This window comes from Pseudopipra pipra, chromosome 6 (assembly GCF_036250125.1).
Source record: "Pseudopipra pipra isolate bDixPip1 chromosome 6, bDixPip1.hap1, whole genome shotgun sequence".
Taxonomy (NCBI): domain Eukaryota; kingdom Metazoa; phylum Chordata; class Aves; order Passeriformes; family Pipridae; genus Pseudopipra; species Pseudopipra pipra.
This window is the reverse complement of record NC_087554.1, coordinates 565,618-585,309: the sequence shown is the minus strand read 5'-3', so window position 1 is coordinate 585,309 and position 19,692 is coordinate 565,618. Positions and strand designations below refer to the sequence as shown.

Below are 19,692 nucleotides of genomic sequence, written 5' to 3'. Positions count from 1 at the left end.
ACGCGGAGGGAGCGGCTCCGGGGGCGCCGGGAGCGGCCCCGCGGGCACCGGGCCGGGCCCTCGGCGCGGCGGGAGCGGCCCTGGGGGCACCGGGAGCGGCGAGCGGGGCAGGCGGCCCACGGCGAGCATGTGCTGGGAGCCGCTCGTCGAGCGAGCGGCGCTGCCCCAGGAGCGTTGCGCCCCCTCATAAAGCGCCCCATTGTGCTGCCCTGCGTCAGTGTGGCCGCGCCCGGGCAGCGGCGGTACCAACCCCGGCCCCATCGCCGGGAGACAGCCGCTGTTCCTGCGGAACGCTCCGAGCGGGTGGAAGTTCCAGAAGGACGGGAGCCCAAGGGTTGCCGTGGATTTTATATCCGTGCAAAGCTCTCCGACGTGGTCTTGGCAGAGGGGGGGGTTTCGTCTGGTTGCACGTGTGACGGTGGTTTTCCTCCCCCGTTTTTTGCAAAATGGGCACAAACCGAGGAAGAACGTGGCTGGTGCCAGGCCCAGGCCAGCGGCTGCTGAGGTCAGTGGCAGTCTCTGTCCCTGCCCCCGGGTGGCTTGGAGCCCGGCCTAAAAATACCGAGGGATGCAGCAAAACAAGTAATTTCGTATCAAAGTGCTATCATGTGCTCACAGAAATAGAAGGAAAATAGAGACGTTTCCTCCCCCACCCCTTGCAATCCTTTGGAATTACAGTGATCGGAGCTGTCGCTTGGAAAGCCTGACTTCACCAGGCACTCGGGAGCTCTTGGATCCAGATGCCATGGAGGGCCCTGCCTGCAGGCTTGAGCCCCTTGAGGGTTGGGAACGTCCAGCAGGGTTTATCTCCTGGTGGGATTCACTGCAGAAGGGAAGGCAAGGCCTAAGACTACACTGGCTATCCATGCTCCCTCTGGTTGGTAGGAAAGGACAAGTCCCCTCATCCCAGTGTCTCCCAAGCCCTCAAATCAGCAGATTCTGAGCCAGTTTCTATAAGAGAAAGGAAGTTCTTGTCTCAGGTCTCACAGCAGGGATCATGTTCAGCAGTGTCCCCTCTGCCTGTGTCACTACTCCGCAGGTCAGGAGCTGCCTCTGAGTCCCTGCTCCCTGGAGGGACCTCGCAGAAGGGAAGGATGAAGGCAGGGTCTGAGCCTGGGAAAGGAGCTGGAGGTGGGGAAAGGAAGGAGAGACTGTAAGTGGCGATGGACCCTTGTGGGGCTGGGAGGGAAGGAGGTTTCTGTGCGCTCTTCGTTGAGCAAGAGGCGCAACAGGAATTTGGACAACCCGAGAGCACGATGGGATGCTGCCAAAGGCTGACAGTGGGATGATCCGTGGGCATGGGAGGGCCCAGGCACAGCCGGAGGCTGGTGGAGGGACCACACCAAGCACATGGAGCTGCTGGACACTGCACTGGGAAGGTGTCAGGGTGGGCTCTGGGCTTGCTTTATTCTCTGACGTCCTCCAGCTAGGGCTGGAAAGCTCCCTCAGGCCCTGCTTTCCTCCTCCCCTCGTCTGAGGGATGAGTCGTTCCACCCCCCCTGGTGCCGCACTTCCCCTCCTATGGGGAGGGACAGCAACCTGTGGGGATTCCCATAGGAAAGGGGCTGCGGAAGGGCCTTGTTATCCTGACCTGGAACAATGCAGGCCATCCCTCGGACCCGGAGACGGCGGCGTCCCCTTCCTCCTGCCCCCGGCCGCCCAGGAGCGCAGGGCTGCCTTGTAAACAAGTTGTCTTGCTCTGTTCCGGTGGCAGCTGCGCTTCTGGGCGTCTCATCTGGGAAAGGCATCAGCCGGAGGATGAAAGGGGGTGTGCAAGATGTTATTACACGCAATTACTGGAAAAGAGGGCAGATTTTCCCATGCTGGTAACACATTCTCCTCTCCTCTCCCCAGGACGCGGAGGGACAGACTCCTCTGCCGCCGGAGCTGTGCTCAAACGAGAGTGTGATCTGCTGCAGGGTGAGCTGGAGCTGGAGGATCAGGGTCCAGCCTGCCTTCCAAAATAAGCACACGCTGATGGGTGTTCCAGCTGCTGGGGCAGGGCTGGGGCTGACAGTGCATGGATAGACCCTGTCCAGCTCCATCCCGCAGCCCTGGGGACGGGAGGCAGCGGCCCAGCGTCAGAGGCACGTTTGCAAGAGCACGTTTAGTCTTTGAAGAAACTGAAGACTTTAAAGGCTGTTAAATTTCGGGGCTGATCAAAACAGCAACACTGTCTTTGCCTGGAGCAGCCGGAGCCCCGCACCCTGCCTGCCTCCCCCATGCTCCTACACTGGGGCCCTGCTCTGGGCCACCCACCTTCCTTGGGACGTGTCAGGTGGGCAAGGACTCTCCTTCCCAGAAGGAGAATTGTGAGAGCACCTCTTTTCCCTCCTTGTCCCCGAGACTCAGGGGATGAACCCACCTTCCCCCTTATGCAGGCCAAGAGGAGGGGAGGGCCATAGAGGGTTACCTGTGATCTGGGAGCAGTTCTCACTCGAGGCACAGGGCCGAGAAGGAACCCAACTTGCTCATTTTGGGTGATGAGGATGAAGGGGCACAGGAAAGTCTCAGTCCCCTGCTGTGGGATGGAGAGACCCTCTCCTCCCTAGGAGGGGTGGATGCCAGCTCTCCCTGCCCTCTGCAGCGGGCAGGTCGGATGGTTTATTTTACAAATCAAACACCAGGGAGGGTTGTCCCACACCCTGATAATCTCCCTAGAGGTGCCTTTTGCATGCATTGAATCCCCATTTCTCCTCCTTACACCTTTCTGTGCTGTCTTTAGCAACCCCCACCCAGCTGGGGATCACCTCCCTGTCACGTCCATCCACAGGCTGTTATCACATCCACCCCACCTTCCAGTGCATATTTACCCCAAGGATCACCTGTCCCACCCAAAACCTTCCTCAGCCCTTTTCCTCTGTCATTATCTCGCTTTGGCAGTCAGAAGCAGGCAGGTTTCTCACGTCCCCAAGTGCCTGGCCAGGGATGAGGCAGAAAACTGTCAGCTTTGGGGAACCTGGATTTCTCCCAAGTGAGCAGCTTGGAAATTGGGATGGGGCTACTCTGGCGTCACTTCCTTGCCCTCCAGCCAAGGGGAAGCCCTCCCTGCTTGCAGCAGCCTCCTGCTCAGCCTCCATCCCCTATCCATGGAATGGCAGTGGCAGGCCAGGCAGGATGGCTTTTCTTGATCGTTCCAGAGTTACATTTCTCCAGCTGGATTACTCGCAATCATTAAACCTCGTGTTTAAATCTCCCACCCCGGGTCTCTGTACCTCCAGGTCCCCTCCTGCTCTTTCTCAGGGTTGGCAGTACTGGTTTGGAGCCATGGGAGCTGGGCAGAGCAGGATTGCCTCGGCTGTGCCGTGCTGCCATTTCTCTCCCCGTGTGCCAAGAGCCCCTGGGCTTCACCCACTGCGTGGAGCCCCTGGCTGGGTTGATCTGTGCTTCCACAGAGCTCGTGTCAGCCCACGGGACACGTTGGTGGGGGTACGGGGACAGAATCCACCCGGGATGAGCTCCTGGCCTCGTGGTGCTCCCAAGGGTGAGCTGTGGCAGGCGTCCTGCCAGCACCCGCTCCCCGGAGCCAGAGGGGCCAGGGTCACCCCCAGGGAGGTTCTGCAGCCCAAATGCCCATGAAATCTTGCTTATGGAAAAAAGTTCCACCCTGGACGGGGTCACACGTCTCCCGCCGCGGGACAGGCCAGAGGAGGCTCTGCTCCGGGGGTCTGCCGGGCTGCTCCCAGAGAGCCCCTCATCCCACCACTCCCGGGGCAGACCCGCACCCCGGGGAGCAGCCGCTCCGCTCCCGGGGCGGGATCCCCCCGAGCGGAGCCCACCTGCGGGCGGACCGCGGCTTGCGGGGCACGCACGGCCGCGACAGACCCCGTCGGGACGGACCCGCCCCGTCCCCGCCCGCCCGTGTCGCGGGGCGCTGACGCCGGGGGCGGCCCCGCGCCCGCCCCGCCCCGCCCGCCGGACCAACTTCCATTTTAGGTACGGGAGAGGCGCGGGCGCACGGCGGGACCCGACCGACGCCGCGCTCCGCTCCGCTCGCACCCATCGCCCGGCGGCCCCCGACCCGCGCCGCCGCCGCCGCCGCACCGGGGCGGCCCCCGCTCGCCTCTCGCCTCGCCGCCGCGGCGGGACCCGCGGAGCGGAGCGGGCCGGGCCGGGCGGCCGCGCCGCCGCCGCCGCGGGGCGGCACCGCCCCCCCCTCGCCCGCCCGCCGAGGAGCCCGGTCACGGTGAGTCCCACGCGCGGCGTCCCCGCCGCCGCCGGACCGGGGCGGGCGGGAGGGAGCGGGAGCGGGACCGGGGCGGGCCGGCGCCTGCCGGGCGCCGCACGCCCCCGCGGCGGGGCGGGGGGGGGATGAGCCGGTCCTCGCCCGGCGGGGACGGACCCAGGGCTCGGCCGCGCGGTGTGGTCGGTGCCGGGCCCCGGCAGCCCCCGTGCCGGCTGGGAGCCGGTGCCAGGCGCGGCCGCGCCCCGCGGGACCGGCGGGGCGGCGGGGCCGGGCCCTGGCGGGGGCGCTGGCGGCGCCCGGAGCCCGCGGGGAGCGACACAAAGGCGGCTGGGCCGGGCGGCCGCCCCGCTCCCCGCCCGGGGCCGCCGCCGCTCGCCCTGCCCGGAACAAAGGCGGCCCGTGTGCCAGCTTCCCGCGGCCGGCACCGCCGGGCCCCCCTCCCTTCGGGCGGCGGCCGCGGCCCGGCCCCTCCGCGGGGGCTCGCCCGGCTCTCCGGGGCAGCCCCGTGCCCGCCGCCCGGTTGGCCCCTGCCCGCCGGAGCACGGGCCGACCGCCCGGTGTGTCGCTCGCCGCGCCTTTGTTCTGGCGGGGAAGGGGCCGGTGTGCCCGGGGGGGGTCAAGTGTGTGCGGGTGGGGCTGCGGCTCCTCCTCGTGGAATCGCTCTGAGCTCGAAAACAGCCCGGCAGACCCGTCCGCCGCGGCTCGCAAGCGACACCGAAACGCTTCCAGGGGAGGCGGGACGGTGCCTTGGCCGGCCCCGGGGGTCCGCTCAGCCGCCGGCTCGTTCTGAGTCCCCCTCCTTGGCCACGCTGTCATTTAGGGACAGCCCGGCTGCCTCCCCCCCTGCCCAGCGCCCGTCGTGCCAGGAGTCTGTGACCTTCTCCAGCGTTACTTCGCCCCCCGCGCCGTGGGCACTCCTGAGCCTCCTCGGAGCGTTGCAGAGAGGAGACTTAGCTCGGGGTGAGAAAGTTTGGGTGGCTCTCAGTCATGAGGACCGCTGGCATCTGCGAGGCACCCGCGGGCTGGCAGAAGGGAAGTGGGGCGCCTCCGTTATGCCCCTGGGCTCTGGGCGAGGGAGCCTGGACAACAAAGCTTCCTCTGATTGTTGGAGAGAGGGGTGGACCTCCTGGAGAGCCTGCCTCGCCGAGGGCTCAGTGCCCATGCCTTTCCAGGGAGCCGGTGACGGTGGAGCTCGCGGGGGGTTTATCTGGGAGGCCGGGACTGTCCTGTCCCCGGTGGGGAGCCCGTGTTAGGGCTGGAGGCTCCTGTCCCAGGGCTGTGGCACCCAGCCTTGCCCCGGTCCCGGTGAGCCGGAGGGGAGCGTCTGGGTGCATGGAGCCTTGTGGTGTCATGGAACTGCAGCTGCCCGTGGTTTCACCGATGCACCCCCTGTGCTGCGCCGATGCTTTCGGCCTTGGCTGCCCAGGTCTCGTCGTGGGGTTGAGAACAGGCTTGTCCTTGGCCTTGCAGGAGGCATGGAAAGCTCAGCACCTCCAGGCCGTGCTCACAGAGTGCATTTGGAGCTTCCTTGTCCGCGCCTTCCCTCCGGGATGTGGTGAGGTGGGGTCAGTGGCTGGCTGGAGACTCCCAGGCTCCTGCCTCTGATTCCTGCAGCTCCCGTGCTGACAGGTCTGCAGGGCCGGGGCTCCTGTGCCAGGTGTGTGGGGCAGTGTCCGCCAGGCCTGTGGGAAGCCATGTGACGGGAAGAGCCCGGGCAGGGCAATTGTTAGTCTTCCTTCCCCAGCGTTACCTTGCTGCTCCATCCTGCTCCCAGGGCTTTCTTGAGGCAGGTTCCTTACCTGTGGGGCGTTTGCCCACACTCTGTGAACAGCAGAAAGGCAGTTCTTAAGAAGCTGCTCCCTGTCCCCTTGGCTGAGCTTGGCCAGGCTCTGTGTGTGCAAACTCTGAGCGTCCTTTGCCGTGTGCAGCAGCTCTGGAATCCTGCATGGAGCCTTCCTGGAAGGGGTGGGAGGATGAAAGTGCTCGCTTAGTGGAGCGTGCTGGGCTTGCCTGGGCTGCCGCAGAGGGGTGAGCCTCCTCCCTTCCGACGTGGAGGTCAGGGCCTGATCTTTGTGGTCGAGGAGCCCTTGAGGCCATCCCTTCCCTAAAGATGGGCTGGGAGTCAGATGAATGGTCCAGCCCAGACCACGGAGCCCAGCGTCTGTCCCCGGATTGCCTCTCATCTCTTCCCTCTTCCAGCCTCTGGCATGGAGATAAGGCCTTGGCCCATTGTATCTGCACTGGAGGTGGCTTTAGGACACCCAGAAAATAATAGCGTGGCTTGGATCGTGCCTGGAGGGCTGTTGGCTTCTCGAAATAGCTCACCAGTGTCTGTGGCCTTAGGGGAGGGTGCTGGGTAAAGCTCTTGGTTTCTCTTCCCAACAACCCCTCATAACTGTCTCTCATTTACTGCTGGCAAGGACAGAGCCCTTTCCCAAGACTGTGGTGATGCCGTCTCCAGGGAAGTGCAGAGCCCTCCTGGCTCTGGAATCCCGTGTCTCTGCAGCGTGATGGCTGTCCCACCATCCCCGCCTCATTGACAGCGGGGAAGCGGAACCTGGAGCTGGTTTGGGTCAACAAAAGACAACAGGTGTTGCCTGGATGTGATGACAAAACCCAAACCTGGGTGATTCAGGCACTCCTCCGTGTGTGACACAGAGCTTGGCCGGTGGAGGAGGTTGTCCTCTGGCAGGGAGTGCAGGAATGTGCCTCAGCGTGAGGCTGTCGGAAAGGGGTTGGATTTACGGGCTCTCGACCAAAGTCTTCAAGTTCTCCGAGGTGGCCACAATCTTCTCTCTTGCGTTTTATCATCTGAGGAGGCTGTCTGGGGGAGGAAATGGTTTCTTAGAGCCAGTTCTGGTGCTGGAAACCCCCAGCAGCAGGCTGATGAGTCCGTTGGCTCCTGCCTGTCTTGTGCTTGTTGCTAATCCGCCTTCCTTCCCACCGGGAAGGCTGCTGGTTTGGCACAGGCCTGTCCCTCTGCCCTGTCCAGTGACTGCTGGGGGGGGGTAACCTGTGGATTAGTGTGCTCTGTCGTGTTCCCAGCCCTCAGGGGGGGCTTTGGGGTGGCAGCGGGTGCCGTGTGATCCTCCTGTCCCCCTTTCCCTGTGGAGGAAGCAACTTTTCCCCGTGAGGAATATTCCTTCCTCGTGGTGGCCCGTACGAGGAGGGGCGAGATGAGGTGGCTGCTGGGTGTGGGGGCAAACCAGTGACTAAGGAACACAAGCTGCCAGGCGTGGTGCCAGCATGGGCCAACCCTTAATCGGGGTGCCTGGCACCTCTGCTTTCATCTGCTTTTCCCGGCCCGGAGCAGCTGCTGCTCGGAGGTTGGCAGAGGGACGCCTGGCGTGTGCGGACCTTGGACCGAGGTGGGGAGGACTGGTCTGTGCTGCCCTGCAGGCAGCCTCCACGCTGGCTCCTGTGGGGTGCTGGGTGCCCAGAGGCTCGTCCCCCTGTCCCTAACCTTGTGCTGCGGGTCCACGGTGACTTTGCACTGCAGAGCTCTGACCCACTGCGAAAATGCCCGTGCCAGCGTGGGCCTGGGGGCACGAGCCAGGCTGAGCCCTTCACCCCACATTTGGTTTGAGTGTTTCTGCGCCCAGACGTTCGTGCTGATGGCCCAGGGGGTGTTTCTGCTGTGGCACTGCGGCCTGGCCTTTGGAGAGGTGGCTCTGAGGTGGGCAGTCCGTGGGTGTGCAGGTATCCTGGGAGAGGAGCAGTCTCGGTGGGGTGCTTGTCCAGGCCAGGTGTGACTGTCTTTCCAGCACAGGCAGGGAAGGGTCTGGACAAGTTGGAGTAGATGCCAAGCCTTGGGAACAGCTCTCCTGTAGCCTGGCCAGGGTGGTGTTGCTCTGGAAACATCCACAGCTCCAGGGCTGGTATGAGATGGCCCCGGGTGTGCTGGTGTTGGTGGCAGCTCCGTGCTGGGCTCGTTTGTGTGAGGGCAGGAGCTGTTTGTGTGCCGCCATCCCGGCCCCGGCTGCTCCCGCTCCTCTGGGCGTTGGCCCCGGTCACAGCGAACGTTGCTCAAAGTTCACTGGCCCTCCTGGGCACACCTGAGCTGTACCTGCCTCTGCTGTGTCCCTGAGGGCTGGGCTGTGGGCACCGGGCAGGGGGGAAAAGCCGCTGGAGCATGGGGGAGCGGGCAGCAGGAGGGCAGCTCTCCCTTCTCCCTTAGTCCCACACGGCTTTTGCCATTTCAGAAGCACCTCCTGGGCAGGAGGACGGTTACCTGAGGCGAGTTGGATGGCCTCAGCGTGGATGGCTGTGGGGAACTGGTTCCCACCCTGTCCAGGAGGAGGAAGGCGTCTGGCTGTCCCCAGCCCGTGTGTTTTCCTCTCGCCCCCGTCTCACGTGGTGCTGGGGTGGGTCTTTTCCGAGAAGAGCCCCCAGCTCTCTCAGCTGCTTCCCGGTGTTCCCGGCTCTGGTCCTGGCCGGGTCAGAAAGGGGAGGTGGTGCTGCTGGAGCCCCGTGTGGGTGGGTGGGTAGCTGCCGTGGGTGGGAGGGAGTACGTGGAACTGCAAAGACGAGTTTTTCCGACCTGGAAGGGTGGGTCACCGGGGGTGTTTGCATGCTGCTGGCAGGCCCCTTGCCCAGTGGGGTAACGCATTCCTCAGAGCGTGTTGCTGCACGCAGGGCTGCTGCTTGCCATGCTTGGCTCGGCTGCAGGCGGGCTGGCTCGCTCCCGGGGGAGGGATGTCCCCCTCCTGCTCACTGGGGTCTGAGCAGGAGGAGGTGGAGAGCCCAGGGGTGTTTCTGGGAGAAATCCTCTCTGATGTGAGGAGCCCGCCTGCTCCAGGCTGGCTTTGTACCCTCCTTCCTCTCTCTTTTCTCTTTTTCACTCTGCTTTTACCTGCAGGAGGGAGCTTCCCTCCAGAGCACACTGGTGTGGCAAAGGGAGACACCTGCTCTCCCCTGATCTCTGCCCAGGGTCTGTCTCCAGCAGCTGGCTTGGGTGGAAAACCACTCACTTCCCTTCTCCGTTCTCCTTCCCTCAGCAACAAGAGGAGCTGCCCTGAGCAGGGCAGGTGGATGGGCCTGGGCATCCAAGCTCTGGCATCAGCAAGAGCTGTGAGGGGGCCTTGTGGCATCCCAGGGATGCCCTGTCCTGCCTCTGGGAGCCCTGGCAACCCCCCAGAGTGTCAGGGGGTGCGGTGGAGTTGTGTGGACGAGGTGAGGTGTGTGATGGGGGGCTGGAGGGCTGTCTGAGGGGGCAGATGTTGTGCTGGGGTTGTGGTGTTGGGGCTGCCGCAGCTTTACAGGCAACCAGCCCGTCTCTGGGGCCCAGACAGATCCTCAGGGGGTTGGAAAACAGCACCTTCCGCCCTCTGCTAGTAGGCTGCTCCCAGCCCTGGCCAGGAATGTGATACCACTGTGGACGAGGAACCCTCGGATGTGTTCCCCAGAGGCAGGACACTTGCAGCAAGCTGACCAGGCATCTGGTGTCCTGGTGGGCCGTGCTGACCTCCTGGCTGGCACAGCTGACAGCTGAGGCTGGTGTTGGTGCCCGTGCCCAGCATTCCCAGCCTGGTTCCAGCTGGCGGTCCAGGGACGGTGGGGAGTGGCTCCTCTTGGCAGGACGTCGTGTTTAGAAGCTTGCAGGAAAGGGAAGCCACGATGTCATCTTCCGTCTGACCAGGAAGCGCGGGTTTCCTTCCCTTCGGCTCGCACAGGAGTCTGGGAAGCTGCTTCTCGGGGAGAGGGTTGGAGGAGCAAACAACTGGGAAGGGGGCTGGGGTGGGATGGAGTCCTGCTGTCCCTCTGAGCGTCGCTTGGCCAGTGTCCAGTGGGCGCTGGCTCCTGCATGGCCGTGGGCACTAAAGGGCCTTGGAGAGCTCTGGGGGACCTGGTGTCACCCTACCTCGGCCCCCTTCCCCACTTCCAGCCCTGATTCAGTCCCTGGCTCTTGTCTGATGATTCTCCAGTGGCTTTCCTTCACCCATTCATTACTGCTCTTGGCAGGGCCCTCGGAGCCATCTCCACACTTGCAATTAAGAGCGCCGGGCACCTGATGAGGTCATGCTGAGCAGAGCCAGGGCCCAGCCGTTCAGCCCAGCCCTGCGTGGTTTGTGCTGTGACTCAGCCCCTGGCCACCCTACCTGCTCGGGGAGTCTGGGCTGGCTGGGCCGAGGTGGGGCCGGGGGGTCCCACTCCTCCTGGGCCGCTCCCTTGGGCTGGCTTGGCTTAATCTCGGCAATTCCCTCCTGGCCACTCCCTCCCCAAATGCTCCTTCCCCTGTTTGCTCAGCGTGGGGAGGGGAGAGCAGTGTGTCTGGTGTGGCAGAGGGAAGGGGCAGCCTGTCTGCCTCAGGGTCCCTCTTGGGTGGGGAGACCCTGCATGGGGTTCCCGGGATGGGTGGGGGGCCCTGTGCTCCAGCCCTTCTCCCCATTCCTGGTCCTGGGTCCTTGGTGACTTGCTCCTTCCTGCAGGGAGGGCGGGCAGTGCCAAGCCCAGTGGTGCAGGTTGAGATTCCCCCTGTGCCTTCAGGCCCTGCTCCTTTGTCCACGGGTTGGAGCAGGGTAACCAGAGCTGGGGCTGCAGGTGTCGGCACAGGAAATGATCTCAAGTGGCTTCCTTGGGAAGAGGGCTCTGCCATGGAAGGGGGCCCAAATCCGTGTGTTCGGGTGCTGGGCTGGCACAGCTGGCGGTGGGTGCTTGTGCCCATGGCCTGGTGGAGGGAGGCTTCCCCTAATCCTGCTGGGAATGCTGGCCACCGGGCTGCGGCCTCTCTGCTTGGGGACAGCCAGAGGCACGTGTGAGCCCTGGAGGAGCTCGTGTGCTCCTGGGATGCAGTTTCCCTCGTCTGCCATGCCCTTGGCTCGGGGAGGCAGCTCCTGCAGCGGCGCTGCAGCCTCGGGTCTCGCTGAGAGGGACTTTGCTCCCTGGACTCTGCCAGCACAGCCCTTATCTCTGTAGCACTGGGCTGTGTTTGTTTTCCCTTCGGGAGAGAGGCAGCTGAATGGGAAAACTGAGCCTGGCAGAGGGTGGGGGAACGGGTGAAGGGCAGGGACATTGGTGTGGCTGGAGCCGGGGGGGGGCACGTTGACCTTCATCCCAACGCCGGGGTCCTGGCTGTGGGCACAGCTCACGTCCCCCATCGAGGTGGCTGCTGTTCCTTGGGTGCAGCAAGGAGCCAGGGGCTGCCCTGTGATCCCGCTGGTTCACCTGCTGCCCCTTGGGCTGGGACAGCAGAGCCGGGGGGCTGCTGCCTCCCCCCGCCGTGGCCCGGGAGCCGCTGGGGTGAAGCAGGAGCCCGCTGGCTGCCGGAGCGTGGCCTGCCCCGGGAATGCTCTGGCCCCATTCCCAGAATCCGGCGCTGGGTGTTTGTTTGCTGCTGCGCCCCCGAGGTCTGGTGCTACTGTGACAGGAAGCGGGGACGCCGGGGGAGGGAGGCCGGCCGCCGGCTGGGGATGTGCCTGTGAAATCCCTTTGTCCCTGCCGAGCGCTCAGCTGCGAATTCCCACAGCGAGGAGAGAGCCGCCTTTGTGCTGCTGCAGGGCTCCCGACATGTGAATCTCCTGGGCCCCGGGGTGTGAGCCGTGGGGCTGGTGCACAGGGGTGGCGGGGACCCTGCCTGCTGCCGTCCCCAGGGTGGGGGACCCGGGGAGCGGGGCTGCTGGGGCGTCCGTGGGCAGTGGGATGCAGCGGGATGTTGCTGGCAGGAAGGCTCCAGCCTCGTGGCTGCGGGTGGGCAGAGTCTCTGCCCGGAGCCTGGCGGTTTGGCTGCCCTCCTGCAGTCCTCTCCTCCCCAAAAGTGCCGAGGGAAGCTCATCTCCCTTCCCCTTGCTGGGGCTCAGGCTCCTCTGTCCAGACGGTGCAGAGAGTCAGCAGCTTCCCGGCTTGCCTGGAGGTCTTGCCCCAGGCCCACAAGGAGGGAAAGAGCTCCTTGGAGAGGGGCGAGTGGCCCCTGGCGTGCCTGGGAGGACAGCTGCCCCGCCGCAGGATTGCTGGAATACCAGCAGAACAATCACAGCTCTCTGTGGCTCACCCTGCGCTGGGATGTCAACATTGTGCTGGGATGGCCAACAGCACAGGCCTGGTGACCTCAGCCCAGCCAGGGACGGATCCCTTCCCCGGGGGATTGCCCACTGTGTTTCACAACCGCCTGTCCAGGCCTGTGCTGTGGCCCTGATCAGTATCTGTGATCCCGGCCCCCTGCCCTGCCAGGGGAGCGACCCGCGCTCCTGCTTCCTCCCTCCAGCCCCACCCTGCCCTTATCGCTCCCTCCTCATCCTGCTCCCTGGCTCCCCGCCTGCTCCCTTATAAGGTGCGATCTGCGTCCTGGCTTGCATCTCCAGGTGACTCCCCTCTCCGGAGGGAGGCTTTCCCAACCCGTCCCGGCTACGTGGCCTCCGTCCCTGGCGCTGGGGGTGGCAGGTGAGGTAGGTAGGTAGGCCGGGTGGCGATCCCGCTGCCAGTCCAACCAGTTGGGTGTGATGGGCGGAGGAGAACGGCTCCCTGCCCGTTCCCTGCCCACGGTGGCCGCTCCTGGGTGTTCCCCCACTGGGCCGGGCACCGGGGGCACAACTCCTCCCGAGGAAGGTGGGGCTGCTCCAGGGCAGGCAGGTGCCCAGGATGGTGTCGGACCCGCTGCTGGAGCAGCTCTCTCCTGCCCAGGGAGGGCCGCTGGCCACCTGCCAGCCTGCCCAAAGTCCACTGCCTGTGTTCTGTGACCTGCCAGCGGGAAGAGCCCTCCCGGGGGCCAGGGAGGCAGCTGGAGCCCGGGGCAGGAGGTGGGGGAACCTCTCCCCTGGAGTGGGGTCTGGCAGGGCCAGGGCAGGCCGGGCAGTGGGAATATGGTGCCTCGCACAGCCTGGCAGTGAGGGCGCGTCAGCCTGGGTAGGGGTCCCTCGTGGGTGGGCTGCTCCGCAGAGGGGGCTGTGGGCACCTTCCTGCCTCTGTGGGTGGGAGAGAAACAGCAAAAACTCTTCATCACCCACGCAGGAATGTGGGATCTGCTGCCTGCCATCAGCCGCCCTGGTTCCCCCGTGCCCTGGGCACCGTGGGTGCTCTGGGCTGGACACAGACGTGGGTGAGGTGGGGTGAGCCTGGGCCTGCTGCCTCGGGCAGGCTGAGGTCCAAGGGCTGATGTTTGAGCCTGGACCCTGCACTCGGGGCGGGGAAAGATGCCAAGGCTGCCGGTTCATTTATTTTTTAGGTAATTGAGACTGACCAGGAGCCTGTGGTGAATTAGCAGGGCCGTGAGCCTGTGCAGGGCAAGTGCACTGCAAGCGCTCGGACAATTGCAGGCTTGAATTATTGATGGAGTCTCTGTGTTTCCTGAGTGCATCGTGATTGGCAGCTGGAACCAGGAGAATTTGTTGCTTCCTCTCTCTCTCTTGAGGACGGGGGTCTAGTGTTGAGAGCTTTTGGAGGGCGGGCAGCCAGCTGGCTCTTCTCAGGCTCTCAGACTGAGAGGGAAAGGCCAGTTACAGGAGCGGTGTTGCCATTTTTCATGTTGGTATTGGGGACTGTGTTGGAGCAGGAGCAAGTTCCTCGGGCAGTGCCTCCCTCCTTGTCAGCCTGGCAGCCCCCACGGGGGCTCAGCCAGCCTGGGTGAGGGGCTGGGTCCATCCTGGCTCTGATGGAGCTTGTGCCTCACAGCATAGGGGGCTGCCAGGGGTGTCCAGCCACGGTGACAAACCTTGCCACGTGCCAAACAGGTGCCTGGGGGACACAAACAAGCAGTAGAGCAGAGGGGAGGGCTGAGGCAGCTCTGTCCCCCCTCCCTGGTGGCAGTGGGACGATGGGAGTGGGCGCCTGGTGTGTCCCTTAGCAGGGAGCCAGGGCAGGGCTGATGTGGCAGAGGCGATTCTGGCTTTGTAGGTGCTTTGGGTTGAACTTTGCCCAGAGTATTCTGTGCTGAGGCCGTGGCCTTAGCCCCAGGGATCCCAGGAGCATTGGGTGACAGCTCTCTGGGGACTTGGGGCATGGAGCAGGGCTGGAGCAGGTCGTTGGAAGGACCCAAGCAGAGGGCTGTGTGCTGGAGATCCATCACCCACAGGCTGCAGCGGTGCTGCCTGTCAAGCCTCCTGCCCGAGTCCTATCTGTCGGATCTTGTCCATTTTCCCTGGCTTGTGGAGTGCAGTTCCCCATCTGCTGGCTCAGTCTGGGCCCTGGGGTTAATCTTTCTGTGGCTGACTCCAGGGAAACGCTCCTGGTGGGGAGCCTGCAAGGCCTGGACTCCATTCTCTGGCAGAGGAAGGTGCAGGTGAACTCTAGGTGGGTATGTCTGTGGTTTGGCCCTGGAAACTTTTTATTTTTCCAGGCAAAACATTTATTCTGTGGGGAGGCAGTTTCCCTGGAGAAGCCAGGGCAAGGGGTTTTAGAAGAATATCCCATGCCAAAGCTGCCCCTAGTGAAAGAGCTCTGGAGGGCTCAGGGTTTAGGGTGCCTGTCTCCATATTATCAAGCTTTTAATCCAGCCAGGAAGATCAGGGTGGGTCCCTGTGAGGAGGGAAGCTCCGTGCACACAGGTGGGCTGGCAGCTGTCTCCTGGCCAACAAGCAGGCTCTGCTTCCAAGGCTCCACAGGGGTGACATCTCTCCAGTAGACCCGCTCTGGCTTTGGGACCTCTGGGCACAGCACAGTGTGGGGTTGATGCCAGGAAGTTGGGAGATAAGGCCGGGGGGGGTTGGATGTGAAGCTCTCTGGGTCGCTGCATTGGTCCCTGGGGTCCCCTTGTGGCAGGGGGGAGGACAGAGGGGAGTTCTGCCCCTGGGGCAGGAGCTGCTCAGGGTGTGCTTTGTCTTTAGGCTTTTTGGTTTGCCCTGAACCGAGCCAGCCGAAATATTTTTGGCTTGCTGGGGTTTTTAAGTAACGGGTGTGTCAGCAAGTGCCTCTCTCATGATGAAAAGGCTTTCATGAGCCGTCCTCAGAGCTGGTCAGGGTCTGGCTCTGGAAGAATGCTCTGTAGTTGGATCTTCAGAGGCTGGGGGGGGAGGAGGGGGGAACGGGCGCAAAGCGATCCCTGGAATTTCACCCTTGCGGGTTCCGGCGTCCTTGGCTTTGCTCTGTCACACGAGCAGCTCGCTGGCTGCCTGGCTGAGGCTCTCCCCTTCCTGTCCTCCCTGTCCTGCTGCAGAGGTGGCCAGCGAGTGCCCCAGACTGGCATGGGGACGTGGCGAGGGGCTGTGCTGTGCCCAGGGAGCCCCTGCCCCTGGGTGCTGGCCTGTGAGCCACCGGGAGGGACGTGGGGCAGGTCGCTCCCAGCTGGGCGGGTGCAGGGCTGAGTTTGGGGTTTGTGTGCCAGCCAGGACGGTGCAGGGCTGAGTTTGGGGTTTGTGTGCCAGCCGGGACGGTGTAGGGCTGAGTTTGGGGTTTGTGTGCCAGCCGGGACGGCGCTCGCTGACCTCTCCGGGCCTGGCACTGCCTCTCTGTAATTATGTCTTTAATCCCAGATCGATGAAGGCAGCGGCTGGAATGAGGGAGGTGGCATGCCCTGGTGGCAGAGGAAAGCTGGGAGAGACCCTGTTCCGCTGGCGCCTCTTGCCCATCGTGGAGCTGTGCCCAGTGCTCAGGGCAGGAGTGACAACCGTGTAGGCGGGGCAGCCCCAGACACTCAAGAGTTGTTGCCCCTCTGCTTAACACGACCTGATCCTGCTGGGAGACCCTCGGGTGGCCCCCGCTGAGCATCTGCTGGTCCATGTCAGCCGTGGGCTCACCCGGCCTGGGAGCACAGCCAGCCCCGATGGGACAGAGACCTGCCCCCAAAAGCCCCTCGTGAGTCTGCTCTCCCTAAACCCTTCTGCTGGCACCTGGTGGCCCCAAGGGGAGGGCCAGTGTGTGTCCCCACACCTCCTCCTGCCAGGGCTGGAGGGGTGTTTGTGCAGGGGGACAGGAGAGGTGGAGGGTGCGGGACCTGTCCCGTTCCTTCCGCTGCTGGAGTGTTTACTCCCTGTGGAAGGGACGGGAAGGAAACAGCCTCGCGCCTGCTCCGGCCCCTTATCTGGGGCCCGAACAGCCCTGCGAGTTTCATTGTTAGTGTCCACGTTTCCCAGCCCTGTTCCCAGGGAACGTGCAGAGGTGGGGACCCGGGGCTGGGGAGGCCCTGCTGGCTGTGAGGGCCCTGCCTGGCAGCCACAGGGCTCTGCTGGGGATCCCGTCTCTCCTCTCCGTGCTCCCCCACAGAGCCAGACCCCGCTGGTCCACGCTTGCTGCTCGGTACTGAGGCCACTCACAGACAAGTGTGAGCCTGTTCACGAGAGCAGGGGCTCAGCAAAGTCTCTCCTGGAAGTCAGGGTGCTGCCTCTGTCCTCCTGCACCCCAAAAATCTGCCTCTTCTCTGTTGGGACAGTTGAGGGCAGGCTGGGAAGCACAGCGGCCTGGGCAAGGCTACACTGTGGAGAATCCCTCCTTCATAGGGGGTTGTTCCTCTCTTATGAAGGACTTGCTGAAATACCACTCTGAAATGAATCCCAACAAGCCAGCGTGGCTTCTGACTGGGGTTTTGGATGCTGCAGTCGTGTAGGGTGTCTGGGTGGTAGGACCATCCCTTGTCCTGCTGGACAAGACTGGGATGTGGCAAGGAGCTGCTCCCCTTCCTTGGGGAGGGGGCTGGGGAGCTGCAGCAGCCTCCCAGCAGTCGGTCTCTGTGGCAGGGACATCCAGGAGCCCTGGAATACAGAGGATCTGTGTCCCTGCTGGAAGCGGGGGGGAGCCCACCAGAGATGGGGAGTGTTTGACTCGGGGGGGTGAGAGCTGGGATGTGTCAGCGCTGTTTTGGGAGGCACCAAGCCTCTCCTTTGGAGAATCCTGCAAATCCGTGGGGCAGGTGAGCTGAAGGGTCAGAGCCGTCCTTGCATTTCCATACAAGGCTCGGGAGCCGATCTGTTGAGAAAGCCTCGGGGTGTACCTGTTGCAAGGTGGGAGGGGTGGAAAGCTGCATGCATGAGCCAGGAGTCATGTCTGGGGAGCCTCCAAAAGCTTGCCGAGGCAGTGGGCTGCGTCCTTCCCGGGATGTGGACAGGCCAGAGAGCATCCCAGCCCACAGGGGGCTGGTGTTTTCTATCGAGAGATTTGTTGCTGATGAAGGCAGATGAGAGGGTGGTGGCTACCAGATGGTGGAACGTGCTGCATGTGCCTTCCAAAGCGCTTGGAAAACATCTGCTCTGCGTCGTTGGGCTCCGTGGTGGTGGTGATGGTGCCACCGGGGCTGCTGGTGTCCAAGGGAGGCTTTGGGAGGCAGAGCCACAGGAGGAGTGGGGAGGGCATTTCAGGAAGGGTTTGATCGGGATGCACTTTGAGATAGGGTGGCAAATGGTTCAAAAGACCGAAAAGAGGCCTGTTCTGAGCTGCTGTGCACCAGCATGTGCTGCAGGCAGGCTCTGGAGGGGCGAGGGGCGGGCGGGAGAGGGGGATGCGGGCAGGAGAGGGGGATGCTGCCGGCGGGAGATCTCAGCAGGGTGGCACCGGGGAGTGGGCAGAGCCGATGCTGGAGACCGTGGGAAAGCAGGCTCGGTGCTGGCTGCCTGGCTGGAGCAAGTCCCCACACGCCTGCCGTGACTGCAGCGGGTTTGGGAAAACCTCTCGGGCTTGCAGGGACTCGGCCGGGCTGCGCGGGGGGGCGGAGGGCCGAGCCCCGGCCGCTCCTCTCCGCCTCTGCCCGGGGTCTCCGTGGAGCTGTGGGAGCAGTGCAGCCTTGGCCACCCTGCCGGCCGTCCCAGGCACTGCTCCATCCATCCCTCCGAGGGGAGGGGGTGGGACAGAGGCGCCCCTTTCCCGGTTCTGTGCCCGCCCTGCCTCCTGTTTGGGGTTCCCGCGTGTGATTTTTTTGACCTGCTCCCGCTGTCCCTGCAGAGCTCTCTTCCCTCCTGCTTCCTCACTGTGGTGGCTGGGCTGTTTCTCCCATGACTCTCTGCGTCTAGATCTGGCTGTCCCCGTGCCTTTGCCAATCAAACCTGAACTTCCTCCTCTGACAGGTCTGTATGGAAGAATATTGCCTTTCTCTACCGAAATGTTGATTGTGGCTCACTTGCTGTTCTCCTTTGGGAGGGGGTGTTGGAGGGGTCCAGGCCAATGCCCATCCCTAGGTCTTTGGGCTCAGGACCCCCTGGGGGGCTGCAGCCTGGAGGGTGGTGAGTTTTGGCAGCAGTCACAGGGGCTCACGGGGTCCCCTTTAGGGGGATCCCGTCCCATTTCATCCCCTTTCCTGCGTAAGGAAGGAGCTGTGGAGCCAGGGCTGTCTCCCCACCATTTATCACACCAGGGAGGAGGGAACAGATAAGTGACACAGCCCTCTCCCTCCACCCTTCCCCGAAGGAAGCAGTGGGATGTGGGTCACTTCTCATTCTCCGGGAGTGTCCCCTGCCCTGCCCCAGGGATATGCCCTCCCCTCCTGCAGCTTTTCCTTGCCCCTGAGCTTTTCTTGCGGCCTGAGGAGGACCCTTGTGGGAAGAGAGAACCCCTCAGCCCACAGCAGCTCTTCCAAACCCAGCTCAGCCCCAGCTGTTGGGTGTGCTGGGGGGACCTTCTGTCCCCACAGTGCCACTTTTCCAAGCTTAAATGCTGGGGCAGTTTGCATCTGAGTCCTGCCCGGGGCTGTGCTGCTCCAGGACCCTCTTGCCAGCTCTCTGGTGATGGGTGGGAGTGGGTGTTAATGCCATAAGATTTTTTTATTTTTTTTACTTTTCCCTTGTTCTGAGAATCTGCCTTAACGAAATCAGTCTCTTCTGACCGCTCTTCTCTCTCCTCCTTTTCCTCCCCCCAAATCACGTGCAGTGAAGAGAGGGGCTCCTGCCCCTTCTGGGTCACTTTTCCTCCCCTCACCTTGACTGCGTCCCCGCGCCCCCCGCCCTGCCTGCCCCGGGCACCACCCGTCACCCATGGACGACTCGGAAGTGGAGTCGACCGCCAGCATCCTTGCCTCTGTCAAGGAGCAGGAGGCACAGTTCGAGAAGCTGACCCGGGCCCTGGAGGAGGAACGGCGCCATGTCTCAGCCCAGCTGGAGAGAGTCCGGGTCTCCCCACAGGACGCCGGCCCGGGCTTGGCCAACGGCACGCTCACCCGGCGGCACCAGGTAAAACACCCCCTCGCCAGAGCGGGGGGCAGAGGCTCCCGGAGCCCCCGGCCGCGTCAGTCCTGCCCCCTCCGAGGCAGCTTCCCGCCTTCGGCCCTCCCTGGATGCGGGAGGCGGAGGAAGGCTCGGCCGGTCCTGTGACACTGGTGTACCGGAGTCGATCTGGGGGTGTGCCGACCTCCCTGGGCAGCCAGGGCCTTCGGGGGAGGAGGTGCCAGCCAGCCTGGAGGGTTTCGATGCCAGGCGGGCTCTGGTCTGGTTTTGTGGAGGTCAGAGGTGTGCTGTGCTCGGTTCCTGGGCATCTCTGCTCCCCATCCCGCTCGGCTGCTTGGAGGGCGGCCGAAATGCAGAGGCTGGGGTTTGCTGTGGGGGAACGTGTGTGTGTCTCCCTCTGTGTGATGATGGGCAAGGCCCTGGAGTCTCGGTCTGTCCCCACACAGCCAGACTGGGGCTGGGAGAAATCATCCCTACAGGGGCTGGAAACGTGGT

General features: G+C 63.8%; 1 protein-coding gene and 1 long non-coding RNA gene across 13 annotated transcripts in view; both read left to right on the top strand.

The window, feature by feature from the left end:
- The first annotated feature begins 11 nt into the window (after window positions 1-11).
- LOC135416668 (uncharacterized) lies at window positions 12-3,197 on the top strand. The gene is made up of 2 exons (XR_010431665.1): window positions 12-1,153; window positions 1,855-3,197. It is a non-coding gene; the product is annotated as an uncharacterized LOC135416668 (long non-coding RNA).
- A 905-nt stretch (window positions 3,198-4,102) lies between these two features.
- Window positions 4,103-19,692, top strand: part of CTNND1 (catenin delta 1) — a 28,799-nt gene continuing 13,209 nt past the window's right edge. For 6 of the 12 annotated variants that reach the window (XM_064659799.1, XM_064659802.1, XM_064659801.1 and 3 more), the window contains exons 1-2: window positions 17,794-18,105; window positions 18,905-19,203. In XM_064659799.1, the coding sequence (XP_064515869.1) occupies window positions 19,009-19,203 (195 nt within the window). In that variant the 5' untranslated portion in view covers window positions 17,794-18,105; window positions 18,905-19,008. Of the gene's footprint in view, window positions 4,187-11,245; window positions 12,568-15,149; window positions 15,908-17,793; window positions 18,106-18,904; window positions 19,204-19,692 lie in introns of those variants that run through there. The other 6 variants (XM_064659805.1, XM_064659804.1, XM_064659794.1 and 3 more) reach the window with 5 other exon arrangements.